At 37.4% G+C, this 19214-nt stretch overlaps 1 protein-coding gene across 3 annotated transcripts in view; it reads right to left on the bottom strand.

The window, feature by feature from the left end:
• Positions 1 to 19214, bottom strand: part of ulk2 (unc-51 like autophagy activating kinase 2) — a 45401-nt gene that overhangs the window by 19257 nt on the left and 6930 nt on the right. For all 3 annotated transcript variants that reach the window (XM_052106655.1, XM_052106654.1, XM_052106653.1), the window contains exons 2-6: positions 19001 to 19093; positions 18811 to 18852; positions 5890 to 5922; positions 3414 to 3450; positions 1602 to 1775 (exon numbers count right to left, since the gene is read on the bottom strand). In XM_052106655.1, the coding sequence (XP_051962615.1) occupies positions 1602 to 1775; positions 3414 to 3450; positions 5890 to 5922; positions 18811 to 18852; positions 19001 to 19093 (379 nt within the window). The remainder of the gene's footprint in view (positions 1 to 1601; positions 1776 to 3413; positions 3451 to 5889; positions 5923 to 18810; positions 18853 to 19000; positions 19094 to 19214) is intronic.

The raw sequence follows: 19214 nt of genomic DNA on the forward strand, positions 1-19214 counted from the left end.
CAGAGAACACCAGTATTATTAATAGCAGCATATTGTTGTCTGTGAGTCACGACTTATGTCTTCTGCACATGCAGAGACAATGGAAACAAAGGACTGACTGTATAAGTGATCAGAGGATGGAAACTGTAAGGTGGTATTGAATAGACTGTTAATTATGGAACATAATGAGACATGTATGAGGTTCAAAAGTCTGAGCACACTGCATTTAATATAATTGTATTATCAGCATATCAATTATTTGAGTGAAAAGATAAATAGATTTTTTTAGAATTGTTTAATTTTCTAAAGACTTGCTGTCTTTAGAATACTAAGAAATTCTACAATTGTTTATTCAACTTTTGACTTGTGGAGTCCATGCCAAACTTGGAGCTAGCATGAAATAGTGCAAACTCTTTAATATTTCTTATTCATTTTACATCATAACGTTTAAAGTGATAAATTTTTTTAAGTGTAAAAACTTTGGTTATTTCTAGGGATGCACTGATATGAAAATGTTTGGCTGCTAAAGCTATTATACAAAAAACTATTGTCCGATACTGATATTTTTCCACTTACCTTATTTTATCATCAAATCACTGTTTTGCTCAGGAATTAAGTTTTAAAAATGTACGTCTTTGTTCTAACAATAAACAATTTCCATAGAACATGGATTGGATCTGTTGAACACATGACACATCAAAAGCTTATAGAGAGTCACAATTAAAGATACATTCAGTAAAAGATCAAAAGAAAAAATAACTAAATATTATAACATGATTTTTTGGTAGTTCTAAAAGAGTTTTGCACTTCTATTTTTGAAGTTCAAAAGAACAGAACTCACAGTTTGATCTGTATATAACAGAACATCACAAATTAATTTTATGCATATTTTGGGCAATTCCATGAAAATGTCAAACACATCATGGAAAAATAAAAAGCTACAAAAGGAACAAAACACCCTTTGAAGTTCTATCCTGGTGTAATGGATAATGGAAAATGCCATCCAGACCGTTAGAGGGTGCCGTTGGCTTACACAATGCTGAATAAAGCATTGACTGAAGCGCTGATTGCAGTATATTTTTAACGCAGACTTTCAAGGTTTTGTAGTTGCAAAAAGACAATATTGCGATTTAAATCTTAACTCTATCAGTCGTGCAGCCTTAATGCATGCCATACCAATGTCTCAGAAGTCAATGTTTGCTGGTTTCAAAGCATTCTGAAAGTCTGTAACAAATTATTTTCCTCAAAGTGGGAACAGGAAAGTATAAAAACTAAATATTACATGTTCTTAGGAGTGCCAACCCTCCTACATTCTGTGGCTATCATCATTTCTGGATTGTGCATTTGAATACACAGAGATTTTTTTATTCTAAATGAACCATAGTTTTTTCATATAGCCATTTTCATACTTACAACCGATTTGCCAATGGTTTTAATTTGGTCAAAAATTTCTTGATAAATATCGGCAGCCGATACATTGGTGCATCCCTAGTGTAATTTAGAATTTTAATCCCAGATCTTCAACAAAGACTAGAACTTTTGAGCCCCACTGTATGTAATGTAACTGTATAACACATAATGTTACACCTATATGTTGAGGAGACTGTTGTGTCAATAGTTACCAATCTTGATCCGTATGCCGTTGATGCTGGACTTTTTGCGGCCTGTGTAGGACAGCAGTATGTTCTGTGGTTTGAGGTCTCTGTGAATGATCCCCTTGCTGTTGAGGATGCGCATGGCTGCTGCAATCTGCTGCAGAAAGACCCTTAATGTTTCCTCTCGTAGAGTGCCCTTTACTGGAAGTAAAGCAACATGGTACTGCTGAGCATCACACCTATAAAACCCTCATTTACACCTTTAGCGTACACATCCAAAAACAAGCTAACAATCACACATTGTTTCTAAATGGGGTATTCCCTGACAATTTCTCAAGCCCATTCAAATTGGCTCAAAAAAGTCTGAAAAATGTCTGGTCACCACCTACTTTCATTTTGTAGAAAAGAGCAGCATGAAAATTCTTCAAAATATATTATTTTGTGTTCCAAATAACAAAACGGTCATACAGGTTTAGAATGACATGAGTAAATGGTGGCAGTAGTTTCATTTTTTACATGTAAATAGCTACACTGCACTGGGCTCAGCACTGACCATCAAAGTCATCTTCAACTTCTCGTAGCCCAGATTGGTGTGAATGTCAAAATCAGCATCTGCTCAGGGTGATTACATGGAGTGATGTCGCTACAGGTCCCCCATTAGAACAAAATTGGTTTAATCCACTGAGCTGTTAAGAGGATTCCCTTCACTGAAATTGTTTTGTACACAAAGCAATTATGATCACAATGAATACCGCAGGAATCCTATAATACTTTATAATACAAGTGTTTAGAGTAGTTTTGAGGTTGCATAACTAAGGAACTGCAACTGCACTATATCACTGGCGGGAGGGGGGTATAGTACATGTTGTACTATAACGCGGGATTGTTCACCTGCACAGAACTGTTACACAAAGATAACGCTGTCAGCCAGAACATAACAGGGGGTAACAGTCCAGCTTACTCACTGTTTTCTATCAAACACACACACCAAGTCATATCTATTAGACCCTCTGAGTCACACACACACAATGGGAACATATTTTATAGACCAATCACATTCTCTCACCGGGCAGATTATGATAGTGTTCCTACAACACATCTGTTAATAAACACTAAATGAAGGTTCTTATATTTCACTGTTTATACACTATGGCTATGGGGGAAATCTGCACTGAGTTGTAAATATGAAAGATAATACAGGTAATAATACTTACAGATTGAGCCCAAGGGACAAACAATTCAGTCTCTATCTTGCACCCATCTGTGCTGTTTTTCAATTGCTTTTCCATGTAAAAATGCACTAGATGGAAATCTTTGACCATTGTGCCGAGTCTTGTTGTTTTTTCAAAATCTCACACAGGAGTGCTGCATTTTTAGGTACAAGTCAAGTCAAAAATAACTCAAGAGACACCTACACTTTGTTATATTCATTGCGCTGCTTATAGTTTTTTTTTTTTTTTTTGCACATTTTCATTAGTGCTGCCAATCTATATAAAATTGTAATCAAATTAATAACATGACAAACTGATTAATCAAATTAATTGCAATTAATCATATTGATCAATATTAGCTGAGAAAAGACCCCAAATGAAAACAAAATTCAAGACATAATGGCAGACGGGAGTATTGAATAGACATTGCAAAAAAGTGGCCTTAGAACTTCAAATTGTTTTTTTGTTTTTTTTTATATTATTGGCAATAAGCCTATCACTGGCCTACAGCACATAGAGTAGACTCAGAGGTCGCATATATGCATTTTTGTAATCCATGCACAAAGCAACGACACGCATCACCTTTAAATAATGAGGTGTTTATAGCACAATAAGTTAAGCTACTAACCTTGCAAATAGTCTGCCAGATCTCCTCCATTGCAGTACTTGAATAGGAAACAGAAAAAGAGAGAAAAAAGGTCTACTTTAAAATTACATATAAAAGCCATGTAGAGACTCAACGGTTCGATATTTCATGAACTGGAGAATGAGAAAGGGTGTATATCACTGAAGTAAAGCAACACACTCATTAATCTAATAGAAGTAGTATTATGGGAAGTGAGAGCATCTATTTGTGCACATCATTGATGGAGAGAAAGAAAAAGCCCTAAGCACACAAGTTAATGCAGTTAACATGACATAACATCTAGGATCAGAACTGTTCATTAATGGCTTTTTAGATTAAAAGCAAATGTTGATACACCCTTTTGTTAGTCTAGGTGTGAAATTCTATTGCATTCTTTAAACTTTTAGAACAATTAATCACACATGATATATCTAGCATTATTGTTATACTGCAGCCATGTAAGAAATTAGGGTGAACTTCCTCTATTTGTTAACCAATCAAATCTGCCCAGTTCATCAGCTGAAAAATATTATAAGATCATTCTTCAGGGTTCCCTTACCTTTTGACAAATTAATTTCCATGACATTTCCATTACCTTTTCAGTCATTTGTAAGTACATAAGGATCTTCAAAATCATTTTACTTTCCACAGACAAATCAGATTATGTTATCTTATGTATCTCTTTAATAGTGCTTTCAGTTGATTAACATTTTTAATTGTGATTAATAAAAATTTGTTTGTAGTTAAATCGCAATTTATCACAGATTTTGAAAGTGCTGAAATTTGACACTATATATACTTCTTTTCCTGTCAAAATGCATTTATTTCCATCTAAGGAAAGAAAACAAATCTATATGTAACAACATAATGCTTTATTAACATTTTCCAAACAAATGCTTCCACAGTGTAAAGAAATAAATTCACTAAAATAGCACAATTCAAGCAATATAAAAGTTTCAAAGTTACTGGGAGTTTGACTAATTGAAAGAACTAGTTCCCACATTGGTTTAATTTTTATTGCAATGGGCATTAAATAACAAACACATTAATTTAGGCAAACTGATGATCTCACGCTGGCTTTTTTCCTCTACAGAGGCCATCACAAGAAGTAATCAAACCAATATGAATTTAGAAGAGTGCTTAACTAGAAAAATAAAATTTTACTATAGTCATTTCCATGAATATTAAGATTTTATTAATTTCCAAGACTTTTGCTGGCCTGAAAATCACAATTTTAAAATTCTGTGATATTTACAAGTTTTCCATGGCCGGGGGAACCCTGATTCTTGGATAACACAAGGGAAATCAATCCATTTACTGGCAATCTTAATTTACCCAAACTTCAAAATTTCCAAGAACTTGGGTACTTGCATGAAACTTGCAAAAACCAAAATGCATCATGAAAATATACACACTGTGTCTAGTTTTGACTAATTTGACTATTTAATTCTTGAGTGTTTCAGAGGCACACCTGTTTGAGCTAAACTCTATAGAGTGCAACAGTCTGGTTATGGAAGTAAAATCCCATAAATTATTTTCAATGATAACTTCAGCAAGCTGAAATACTACCAAAACCATTCACCTCTTCAGTGGGTACGGTTCCTATACGTTTCTATACTTATAATCAACAACCGAAAATTTATAGTTTTATATATTTCCATAATTATTTCTTTAATTTGGCCTACATCATTCACAATGCTTCATAGAATTGTAGATTGTGCCCTTGTGAAAGACGGTAAGTACACAGTACCTTTGTCTTTTTGTCCGATTTTCAAATGATTTTTTGCTTCAAAACAAAGTCTGTAATGTTGTAATTCACATCAGAGCTGGTTGGTTTGGCTCATGGCTTACAACTCTTTTATGAAGGATTTCATGAAAAGCCTATGCAAAAAATGTATGGGATAAATACTTCTGGAACTCATACTGCTGAAAAAGTGGTCAGGCACTGTTGCGCTCTATTGCAGCAAAACACCCTCTCAGGTTGCACAGAGAGGTCCCAATAAACAATACTCAGAAAGCCTGCAGGTTATTTTATCAGAGGATACATGTGAAGTGTTGCACTGATATTTCACGCTTAAGATAACTGTTATTGAGAGCAGCTTTCCCTGAATGGATAATTTTAGTTTGACCGCTTGAAGGTTTCAGATTGCAGTGTTGAGCAATACTAGAAATCAAAGCCATTAAACACTAGGCACGCTGTAGTCTCATGACTATTCTAGAAAACCAAAACATGTGAAGAAAGTGAGAAGCAAGAGAATGTGAAAGCAAGAGGATAAGGACTCTTGCACATTACTGAAAACTCTGACACAGCGTTTGATGGATTGGAATGCGTTAGAGGAATGGTAACATATAGAAAATCCAATTCGCAAAAGTTTTTCTGACGCACTATCCCCATTGAAATCAAAGGATTTGCAGCATTCTCTGACATTGCGTAGGTGCTTTAAAACTCAAAAAGAGATTGAAATTGCTGTCTGCTTACCTCCATAACCAGGAACACAGAACTTGGTGTTTCCTGAAAGAAAGAAAAAAATAAGACATTTTGATCACATAATTTCTATTTGAAACAGCATTTGACCCCAAACATTCAATAAAATAACTGATATTGTTGCATGCAGGAATATATTATACACAAACCAGTTTGATGTAAGCGTATGTGTTACTCGCATTTCAAATAATATCATTTAACCTTCATGTTGTTTACAGTTTTGACACATTAGGTCCTGTAACAGTTTTAAGGGCTGCCGAGTCAATACCGAGGGAATTAGATGCTGGATGCTAGCCAATTACAAAACCCAAGAACCTTGTTTGAGTTATTGCTTGTATGGTTACAGTAAACAAGAAACCAATATGCAGCATAGATCTTAGCTCCTCCATCTGTTTTAAAAGTTTTATGATTCATTGCATGCCAAGGGGAATTAATATTGGCAGACCATTAATGGATTTGTGATGGACTTGTCCATTAGCAAGGGAAGTGCATTTATTTTACACACTGGACATAAGTGTTTGCTTTTGTTGAGACTGTGTGGGAAGGGAAGGGTTTGTCATAGTGGTCAACACTCCAGCACTCATCAATCTCATTATTAATTAAAGAGGATATTCAAATGTAACTTCCACCGTCATCCTAAGACTACACATTTTGACTTTTTAAAAATGGTAGGTTGACTTTTAAGGCTGGCACGTAATTTCAATGACATATTACTCTCTCCGCTAAGGCTAACGACTTAGTAGACCCACATTAGCGAAACTATTATGGAATAATTCAACCAAAAATTAAAACGCTGTCATTACTTTCTCACCCTAATGTCACTCTAAACCTGTATAACTTCAAACCTCATTGGTTCTTATTGCATCTCGTGATCATGCGTCAAATCGCTCATTTGGTCATGAGACGCATTGAGAACCAATAAGGTTTGAAGTTATCAATGTAAGCCTAATGAGCCTACTCTATACCATTTCCTCATTCTCCTCAATCTAAACACAGCTAATCCCACCGCCCTAATTTTGCTGTAGACCTGTTTATGGGATCTGCGATCAATCGGTCACCTTGGGGCAACAAGTGGCACCACCACTCGTTGTTCACTGTGCTGTCAGTATGATTACATAATGGGCTGATTTATGCTGGCTGTTGTGGGGGATGGGAGGGAGAAGGGAAATGGAGCAGCTTGGGCCAGGGGAAGGGGAGGAGGGGGGAGTGTGAGGGTCGATAATCACAAGGACAATTTCAGTTTATTTTCAATTACACATCAGCCTCACATTTTATCAGTCATTTCTTGAACTTGACCCCCTGTTTCTCTGTTTACGCCAACTGGCCTAACTGACTGTGTTATGCACAAACCAAAAGCCATTTATTGAGAGAGGATGTGTTGACCAAGTGTGGGCTGAAAAGGCACAACAAACAGCTATAGGTCCAGAACCACATGCTGTCCAAACACAACAAGTGCTGCCCTGATCTTCTCCTGCCAGTTTTTTTTACTTAGGTCTTGGCAGGAGATTCCATTTGGAACATGTTTCATCACTTAAGAGCAGTAGTGATGATATCTTTCATATTTGTTATGTAATCAATTAAACAAACTGAATAAAATTATGAAAAAAGGACAACAAATTTTGAAGGAAATAGTCAATTACCAAACAATGAACTTTGGACACACATATTGACAGCCCAAGGATACGCTCAACAAAGTAGGGTTGTGCCGTGTAAAAAAGTCCACATGGTATAATATCATCATTTTGCTCATCTGATAACAATGTGCAGCTGTCCTAAACAAGCGGTTCAGGCAGTGTGCCATGAAGCATAAAAGCAAAGGTAATGTTAGTTAATGTGTGTTTAGAGCTAGCTAGCATACTTGGCCACAGAGTGGAGTATGGAGGACAACAAGAAAGATTTAGTTTGTTTAACCCCCATAATTGGTCTTAACTAATACTAAACAAAACAATACTATGTTTTGTAAATATATATATATATATATATATATATATATATATATATATATATATATATATATACATAAAATACCATTTATTACAACAAACTCTTTTGTGAATTTGTATCTGTAACTACACATCATGGGCAGCGCTAGTGTTCGCTACTGGGGCTATGTTAAAAGTACCAGTGTTTCTGTATCAAGTTAATACAAATAAAGTTATACATATATATAAATTAATGATACCACAGTCTTTTTAAAGTATCGATTATTATAAATACTGATACAATTCAATACCCACGCGCCGTCTTTTTGGCGGCTGCTTTCAAGCACTCACGTATATGTGCACGCATGCAAGAAGAGCAATTGCGACTCACGACTGGGGCTGTGTGTAAACGGTCAAAATGCCTGTCTTGGTGAGATATTGGAAACTGTGTTGAGTTGGACCATCCAGAAGCAGAAAGTGTGCTTACTTGAGAAATTTTAAGTAACAAGCGAGGACTAGGGATGGGCATTATCTGACATTACCAAGTATGCTATTTTTTAGTCGAGTACTGTAATCCCCCAAACAAAAAACAAATGTAATAGATTACACAATTAAAATGTACGTAAAAAATATCAGGTAAGACACGTACTTAAAATATATGTATATTTTTTTGTCCACAAATTTTACTAAGAGCAGTTTAAAAATTTGTTAACTTCGACAAATTTAGCGTTTTGTTTTTTGGAAAAAATGTAAATGAACAATATGCATTAAATTAGTTCTCATTACATTTTATTACAATTCTCATTGCATTAAGGAAACAATTGTAACTATGAGATTTGTTGAGACATTCAAAGGGAAAGTACAGTATAATTCAGCATTGCCTATGGCAGGCAATTGCACAAAGGAAAATCAATTCACAATATTCGAGTAGTACTTTTAATAGTCGATGAGTAGGATGCTTGTGTTTACAAAGATAAGTGTTTACAACTCTTTTACAAAGATATAATGCCATTAACCTTGCAAACTTTTGCAAATATTGCACCATATTTTTCTCATATGCACCTATTTTAGGTATCTACAGCCTGCTATCTTCAAAACAACCTCAAAAACACTATTGAAGAATCAATAATAGGCTATAAAACTGTCATTTGTACACAATGTGCATTGGACTATTGAAAGCCGAAAGATTTTATTGTGCCTTTATTGTGTTTGTTTATCCTAGACAGTGTCTTAAATTGTAAGGATGGTGTTTATATTATTATCATTCTTTTACATTTTGTAAAGCTTGTCAAATAAATCAAATATAAAAAAATTATCTAAACGTACATAGTGTTAAAAGCATGCAACTTCTGACATCTGAGCCTATCTGAGGCTGAGACAAAAGTTAGTGGGACCTTGATTAAAGCAGCAAAATACAACTACAAACTGCGGATTGAGGACAATTTTACGAACAATGACCCCCGACATATGTGGACAGGCATCCATGACCTCACAAACTACAAACCAGCGAACAGCACCCCCCCCAACCAGTAATGCCACCCTCCCAGACAAACTGAACACCTTTTATGCTCGCTTTGACAGTGGAAACACAGAACAACCCATAAAAGCTGAGCTCCCACCTGATGATCTGCCACTCACATTTTCCTCCAGTGACGTGTGCTCCACCCTGAACAGAGTGAAGGCACATAAAGCTGCTGGCCCTGATGGCATCCTGGGCCGAGTGCTCAGGGCCTGTGCAGAACAGCTGGCTGATGTCTTCACCAACATTTTCAACCTCTCCTTGGCCCAGGCCATTGTCCCCACCTGCTTCAAAACAGCCACCATTGTACCAGTACCAAAGCATGCTGCTGCAGTGGCCCTCTACGACTTCCGCCCCGTTGCTCTTACTCCCATCATAGCAAAGTGTTTTGAGAGGCTGGTCCTCTCCCACCTCAAAACTTCCCCCAACACTGCAGTCATATCAGTTCGCCTAGAAACCCAACAGGTCAACTGAGGATGCTATCGCCTCAGCTCTTCACCCCCCTCTGACTCACTTGGACAAAAATAACACGTATGTCAGGATGCTATTCATTGATTCCAGTTCTGCCTTCAATACTGTGATCCCATCCAAGCTGATCTCCAAGCTAACTGATCTTGGAATTAGCCCCTTCCTCTGCAACTGGACCCTGGACTTCCTCACTAACAGACCACAGTCTGTTAGGATAAGCAACCACAAATCCTCCATCCTCACTTTGAACACTGGTGCACCACAGGGCTGTGTGCTGAGTCCAATCCTCTACTCCCTCTTCACCCTCGACTGCATACCTGAGTATGGCTCCAACTCCATAATCAAGTTTGCAGATGACACCACGGTGGTAGGTCTGATCAGCGGCGATGATGGGATGACCTACAGGGAAGAAGTACAGCACCTGGTAGTGTGGAGTACCAACAACAATCTCACACTCAACACCCAGAAGACCAAGGAACTGATTGTGGACTACCGGCGGACTAGGAAAGGACACACACACACTCCCATCTACATTGATGGGGACGAAGTGGAGCAAGTGACAAGTTTCAAGTTCCTAGGTGTCTATATCTCTGAGGATCTTTCCTGGACCTACAACACCTCCACTCTGATTAAAAAGGCGCAACAGCACCTTTACTTCCTTAGGAAGCTAAGGAAAGCTCACCTGTCCCCCTATATTCTGCTGAATTTTTACCACTGCACTATTGAAAGTATCCTAACAAACTGCATCACAGTGTGGTATGGCAACTGCACTGTCTCAGATCAGAAGGCACTCCAGCGGGTGGTGAAAACTGCCCAATACATCACTGGTGTCCAGCTACCCTCCATCAATGACATTCACAATAAACGCTGCCTATGGAGGGTGAGAAGCATTATCACTGTTTACTCCTCTCCCATCTGGGAGACGCTAGGAGTCTTCGCTGTAGCACCAGTAGACTCAGGATCGGTTTCTTTCACTCAGCTGTCAGCCTACTGAACTCTAAACTCAGGCGCTGAACAGTACATCCCACCCGAACTTCATATTTGTATTTTTCTTTTATTAATTTATATATATTTGTTCGTTTTTTTTTTATTTTTCGCACATTCCCTTGCACATTTCTTGCACATAACGTCTACCTCCTGATGCTGCTCGCACTGTTATGGCCACCGGCCATATACATATATTTACACATTTACATACATATACCTCATTCTGTACAATGCACCTTCAGTTTATGCTTCTTCATTTGCACCTTGTAATGTATTATAGACATTTGCATTGAGCTGGTCTCTGCTTCTCTACATCATAACTTTGCACTCAAAAAACCCATATTGTATATACTTACATATTTCTATATATATATATATACATGCTATATATACATATTGCTAATTGCACTTCTGGTTAGATGCTAACTGCATTTCATTGGCTCTGTACTTGTATTTTGCACAATGACAATAAAGTTGAATCTAATCTAAAAAAAAACATATTAACAAAAATAACGTCATTCATTTGTGAATTGGAAAACTGGAAAACACTGGTCGTGTTGTAGGTTTGTTTTTTGCGTGCAGACATAATAGAAAGAGATTCTTGGTCTATCCATTCATATTTTATATATTATTATATTTTGCAGTACCCAGTCTCTTTTTCACCTAATCACATTCAATTCAGACTGCAATTCATACACCTCAATTAAAATGTAATTAATTTTGCAGGGATGCTGTAAATTACACAGAGCTCTACAGTAAATATGGATTTATGGTTATCAGATTACAAGCTTTTAACTAGTCAAGCCTTTTAACGTTCAAGTTCATTAGACAAATAAACAATTGGTGAAGAGTATTGTCTTATTGGCACAAAATATTGAAAGTTAAACAGTTTTAATTAAGTATTGATACAACTTTAATATAAAAACAAATGTACAAGAACTGGTATTGTACCAAGATGTTCATATTAAGCCAACCTATAACAAAGCTCCATTAAACAATAAAACATAAACAGCATAAAAACTTGAATGGTGAAATTCCAGAACTGCATTCAAAATCGTACCGAGCAAACAAATAACTCAAAAACATAGAAAAATACAAAAGCATTAGTCAAAAATCAGCACGTTCTAGCCAAGCAGTCAAACTATTGCATCATTACAGCACAAGTGTTGGGTTACGTGAGGAAGAATTCAGCCAAAGGAGGGTTTTAAATTCTAGGAATTTTTGAGAAACTGCACACATGTGAGCAATTGAGAGGGATTTATGCATTTTTCTTAGAAATCCAAATGACTTCTAGCAATGTGCATAATGAGAGAACACAACTTCCTAAGGCTGAAACGAAAAAGCTATGTTGTTTCACAAGAGTGTTATTGACTCCGTGGACACAGATTGTCCTACAGATGAAGATGTTTTCAGATAATTTCAAAACCCATGTCCTTGGAGTTCAAACTGTGAGTATGGCACAAATGAGCCATGGCCGTGAACTTTATAGATGTAAGATACAGAAAGAGATAAGACGCATATGAGCATGGAAATAGCTGGAAAATAAACAGACAAGTCTACATTTTATGCAATTTAGGTGGTTTCAAAGAAAGAAATTAATGATAAATAAATGTGGGCTTCTGATTGCTCCCTTAATCTGGGAATTGGACATTTAGAGAGCACAACCTTTGATCACAGAGCTATCTCCCAGCTTTCTCAGAAAACTGAAGACAACAAGTCAATCCATCCTCCACTGGGACACTGTGTTCTATAACAGGAAGTTCAAGTTTTGTTTGGTACGGTGAGAGAGGGCTTCAACAAATGATTGCTGCATGCAAATGTGGCTCATAAACAAACCCAACTCCTATCCTGCCTCAAAACCCCACCCCCTTCTGAATCTCTTCCCATTTTACATTTCAATGCCAGAATCCCTCCTGTCCTTATCTTTTCCTACAAATTTCCCTGTTACAAATGTACCTCTAAAGCCCTCACATTTGCATGCCTTTCGCACATTTTGTTGCTGCATAAAAACAACAGAACAGCACTTTCCCATTTCTTAAAGGGATAGTTCAACCAGAAATTCTGTCATTCTGCATTTACTAATGTTAATGAATAGAAATGTATTGTACAGTGATAACAAAATAAAATATAACAAAACTAATATTAAAATGAAGCAAAATTAAAAAGATGTGTTAATGTTGAAAGTTATTCTTTTTTATGGATTTTAATCATATATATATCCACGTGGATATCGTGTTTTTCTGCATGCTGACACGCAAAAAATGAATTATTATTTTAAACGGCATATCAAATGAAACTAGTGGCGCTACTTCTTACATCCAAACAGGTTTCAATTAAAAAACTTAGAGGTTTCTTACCAGAGGCACTTTTTTGGCTCTGCACCCATAGAAGTGCTTCAAATCAACATCATGTTTGTTGTCACGTGACTCGGTGCACCAGAAGTTTAACCTTTAAATACAGTCTTGAGTCTTGTAAATTCATTTAAATTATGCGTTGCCTATAGCGAGGCCAAAATACAACATCCACGTGGAGTCACACAAGGTTAAAGAGTATGCAAGACTTGTGAACTCTATTCCAAGTCTTTTGAAGTCACAAATTAGACTGATCTAGCACTCAAGTTCAAGTCACTGGCTCAATTATCTGGTTCAAATTTTCAGTGAATAACAAGACTTGGAATACATCCTACAAATCGTACTGAATGCAGTGCAACACTTTCAGAAGCCTGAAAGCTCCAGTCCCCATTTTTGCAATTGCATGGAAAAGAGCATACAGTAAATTCTTAAAAATGTCTCCTTTTTGTGAAGACAGAAAGTAATATTGGGTTAGAATATCACAAGTGTAAGTAAATGATGACAGAATTTACATTTTACCTTCACTATCCCTTTAAAGAATGAACACTACAAGACCAGCAGTGCAGAAGAAAGAATAAAAACCCTGTTATTACAGCAGGTCTCCAACCTCCCTCTGCCTGCACAGGAACACCACTGAAAAGTTTTTGACTGGAGCTGCACAGCATTCACTGCAAGCCTGTTATTAAAACGGCTGTGGAGGTACCTCCAGCTCCATCAGCACAGACCTCCATTCAGAAAAACTCTAACATTCCAACATCTCTATCTGTATGTGTCTATGTGTGCACACATGTGTGAACTCACACTGACATTGGCATTACTCACAACCAGCTTCCATTCACACTTCCTCATTATGTGGGATGAGATTATTATTTGAGCTACAGGCCTGGCCCACAACGGTACCATACTGCATATGCTTGGTGTGGCTTAGTGGGATCTGAGGGCTGTCTCTCACAGTGGCGCTGAAATGTGAAAGGGCAAGAGCTCCCTGTTGCTCTGCTTTAACTAGACACCTCTGGCAGGGTACAAAAAAGTAAATCCTCCAAACATCTTTAATGACAGTGGATTGTAAACAGTCCACGGTGGCATAATTGGGCTTAGAAGGGAGCGCAATCAATATTCACCAGGGCTCCGAGCTGCCATTAAGAGAAATAAGCTAGATAAAGGTCAGGTTCTTCTGTAGTACTGAATACAACGCTCTTTTTGCAATACAAGCAAGTTCAAAATGGCTGTTGGTTTAATTTGAAAAGCAATCAAATATGAATCCACTTGCTTTATATTTATAGTGTCCTAAGTTGAAACAAAAAGGGAAAGGATCCTAAGAGACACCCTAACAAATTTGGCAAGCACTCAACAAGACAAACACAAAAAACATGACTGCAGATGATTTCAGTATAATTTCTGAAGTACATTAATATAATTAGAAAAGTAATTATTTAATATATTTGCAGCTGTACCATTGGTTTTAACAGACAGAAAAAAGTTGGAAAGCACAGACTATTGTTTTTGGTCAACAAAACAGACAAAATATCCAATTATGAAAGCCGAAATAAAAGTGTTATGTTAGATTGCAAATAACTGCGCGTGTATCTCTGAGCTGCCAGATATTATGTGCTCAACAGAGATGCTTTTAAATTTCATTTGTCAATCACGTATATCACTGTTTAAATTATTCTGATTGTTGTCAAGTCCCACGCAATTGAGAGCTCGACCAATCATCATATAGAGTTGCCAAAGACTCCCACTGAAGCACATTGTTTATATTTGTACAAATAGTTGTTTATTTATTCGACTATTTGTACAACTCGTCATTGCTGCATTAAAAAATTCTCGCCAATTTGGACTTCCCAATGCGCTCTAAGTTCTCGCGGTGGCATAGTGACTCGCCTTAATCCGGTTGGCAGCAGACGAATCTCAGTTGCCTCAGCGTCAATCCATACATCTTATCACGTGGCTTGTTGAGAGTGTCACCGCGGAGACATAGCACGTGTGGAGGCTTCACGCTATTCTCTGCGGCATCCATGCACAACTCATCACATGCACCACCAAGAGTGAACCACATTATAGCAACCACTGCATTTCTTGTGAAATTTTAATACAGTAGCCTTGCAAAATATGCCTGAGTGGTCGACTAATTGACTAGTCGATTATTGGGGTCGACTATTAAAATTTTTAGTGGTGGTTTTAATGGGAGGCACATGTCTAAAAATTCATTAAGCGATGCAACTTCTTTTTGTTTTTTGTGTGATTATATCTTGCTGTGCTTAACAGTGAATAACAGTCAGATGGTAAAACCCTCTGCAAGAAGCTTTGTCTCTTTAATGCTTTAAGTTTAGTCTTTTTATATGCTGCTGTTACAGCAATCAAATGCCGAATCAACAATACATTTCAAGACGAACGTCCGCTTTGTATAGAAGCCTTTCTTATTTCTTACTTTTAATTCGTTGATAGTTTTGTGCAATATGATGCTATAGTGAATTTGTCTATTTATTTGTTGAATACCCCATTAGTCACCACGTTGAAGTGCTGCACTTAGCCTCCATATATCACTCTGAAATGCGCCTGATTGGAGTTATGTGAGCATAACGGAGCCTAATTATAATTTGTCATCGTTAACATAGACTCGTCGACTAGTCATTCAAACAACTGACCGATTAGTCGACATGTTGAACATCCCTACATCCCGCGTGGTCTTAAATCAATCGCCACTGCCAGAAATATAATCTACGCAAGCGCCAATGACTAACCCCAACTAACTTGCACAGAAAATATTCTCAACAAACTGTTACAGCCATGAACATAGTGAGAAAACTGATTGTTGAAGAAGGTCATTAATGGAGCACCACTTGCAGCAAATCTAACAATGCAACAACGTGAGAAATCAAGCTTGCGTAGCTAGTATGTTTCGGGTGTAAGTCATGAGGAGACATACTATACCACATAACATTAGTAATCTAAATACCATTCACATGTGCTTCCTGCACCAGCCCTGGATGTTCAACATGATACCGATATCTGTGGGACAGAAGAACAGCTGAAACACGTAGTGGTGGGATGACTCGAATCTTCCAGGGTAAAATAAACTCAGTCAGATGGGCCGCATGATTTTAAAAGCAGTTAGCATGTAACAGATCTCAGCATCACACAAACAAAGATATTAATGGTAGTCTGACTAACCGAATGATGCAGAATGTGAGTTCACCCAAACAGCCGTCGAACAACTACGTCACCACTGACACCTACTTCTCCATTTCAGCACAGATAGGAAAAACACTCCTTAGGCCAAGTGGGATGGATCATTGTGTTTGGAACTAACAGTCAGAGCCAAGACAAAACTCTTAATTCTTGCAACAACGCAAACTAAAACACATTGCTTTACACTTTCCAGCTTTACACTGGACATAAACAATGTAACTTTAAGAATGATCTGCCTCAGTACCAGATCAGTGAGATGAATTGTTAATGCCCACAGCTTGTAGTGTGCCAAGACCTCTCTGCCCTTGGAGCGGAGATAAGATTACATAAGAATAACTACATTAAATCAATCTTCCTCTCAAGTATCTTCTTAGGCCAGAAATATAATCTACACACTCTACACAAGTATATTTACATGGACGTGAACGCTTAGCCAACACATCGCAAGCCCTATTTGACTTCTTTAATGTGCATTCTTGCATAACAAACCTTCATAATCAAGGGGGCCATAGAGTTGCCATTTAAATGTCTGAGGATTTGTTATTATTAAGGTAGCTAGCTATAATCATGTTGACTTTAAAGCTGATGTGTGTAATTCTTTCAATGTTAAAATTATTTAGTGTCACAGTTTAATTTGCAGAACTATATGCCATATGTAGGTTGATTTCATTTCTATTTATAGGGATCCTGTTTAAATAGTAGTCACTATTTCGTATATATCCTAACATAAACATAATATTACAACTTACATCTCCACAGACAATGAAGCATATGAGTAATGTACTTCAGTACATTCATTATATGCTATGGGGGGGTTCTCCTCTTTTTCTCCCAATTTGGAATGCCCAATTCCTAATGTGCTCTAAGTCCTCGTGGTGGAGAAGTGACTCACCTCAATCCGGGTGGTGGAGGACGAATCCCAGTTGCCTCTGCGTCTGAGACTGTCAGTCCGCGCATTTTATCAAATTGCTAGTTGAGCGTGTTACAGTGGAGACATAGCGGTAGGCTTCACGCCATCCACCGCAGCATCTACACACGCACCCCACCGAGAGCGAACGAGGAGGTTACACCATGTGACTCTACCCTCCCTAGAATTATTATAAAAATATATCTTCCAGATGTAAACACACATATCAAAAAGACATCTGGGTGATGAACGTTGAAATTGTATGCCAATTTAGTCAGAGTGAAACTGACTTGAATGAATATGACCTGACGAAATATTGAGAAAATTTAAAGGACATTTTCGTCAAACAACTAAAACTATAACTAAAACAAAGAACTGTGAAAATTAACACTGGTACAACCAATAGAAGACAGCTGAGTTTTCTGAACTTGACCTGAACTAGACTTGACTTGAAAGAGCTCATGCCCACCATGCCCCTTGAGGCAACACTGATAAAGCAACAGCTACCTGGTTGGTGTCTGACACATTTCGGAACGCAACAACACATGATACGAAGCAAGAAGTGTGTAGCTAGATGTGTATGCATTCATGCACTTGGCTATGTTGCAATACAGAGGCGCAAAGACGATGCTTAACTGAAGGATGTGGGGGCTATTGCACATTTTAAGGGCCCCCTTCAGCACTTCAGGTCTGGTTCAGGTGGGATTGTTATATAATAACAGGAAGTAGCATGCAGCGTGGGAAGAGCATGATAATTCAATGACGTTCCTCGCTCTAGGTATTTTCTGCTCAGAGTATCTGAAAGGTTTATAGGTGGCTGAATCATAACAGCCACAATTAAACCCACAGCACAGAATGTAAAAGACTACATGGGATTCAGGACTTTCTTCTGCTTTAGACGTCAATGCAAGCTTAAAGTAGCCCTTTCAAAACACTGCCTGCACTGTCAGCTGAGCCTTAGAAGCAATGAAGCGGCACTCATGCAGCCCACACCATTCCAGAGGAGGCAACCCCTCTCTCTATAGGAGACTGTTGGTGGGAGTATTGATGAATGAAATAGCTCACTAATAAAATTGGCTGACTTATGACATTTTCAGCATAGCATGCAGCATTCAGGTCCAAGAATTCTGAGAAATAATCTTATGTCCTCTTGGGCAGTAACATCAGTCTCCAATTTGGCTTTTTGTGTTCTGCCCTACAAGAGTGATGCATGTGGTCAATCCATACAATAGACATATGGGTTGATAATTTTGAATTTTGGTATAATTCTATATTTAATTAATGTTTTTCAACTGCTCTAATGACGTCAACACAATTGCATGGGCGAGTGAAGACTAATGTGAGTTCTATTCTGAAAAAGTTATCATGCAATGAAGAGTAAGGCTTAGTCTTGGATAGATCATGTGACTTGTCATGTAAGTGGTGGTCTTATATAAGAACTGGGCCAGTCTAATTGGTCCTCCCAGCTCCATAAAAAAGGCTCTAAGCATCTGAGGGTACTGTAGAGTATTCATGGCTTCAGCCACTCAAGAGTGGATCATAATAATAAATCAGTAAATGTAGCATTACCTGGACATCATAGAGTGCCACGATGTTCTCATGTTGGAGTTCCTATAAATAAAAATAAATAAACACTGTCTATTAATATCTTGCCATTATAAAAGAGTACACATTTTTAAATTCAATGTAGTGCCAAGCTGTACATTACTAAAATGCATGTATATTGCATTGATAGAAAAGACCATATGAAACAACTCACCTTCAAAATTTTAATTTCTTTACCAAGGAGAATCTGAGATTTGGAGAGATTTTTCTTGTTAATACTCTTGATGGCAACTTCCCAATCGCTTTTCTGCAAATATAAGACAGGGAGTGTAGATATCAAATATCAATTTTCTGAAGTATCGCAATCTTCATTTGAACTATTTCAATATCGATTCTTAAATCCCAAGATCGATCTTTTACTCTATGTG

The sequence above is a fragment of the Xyrauchen texanus genome, chromosome 36 (genome assembly GCF_025860055.1).
Source record: "Xyrauchen texanus isolate HMW12.3.18 chromosome 36, RBS_HiC_50CHRs, whole genome shotgun sequence".
Lineage (NCBI taxonomy): Eukaryota > Metazoa > Chordata > Actinopteri > Cypriniformes > Catostomidae > Xyrauchen > Xyrauchen texanus.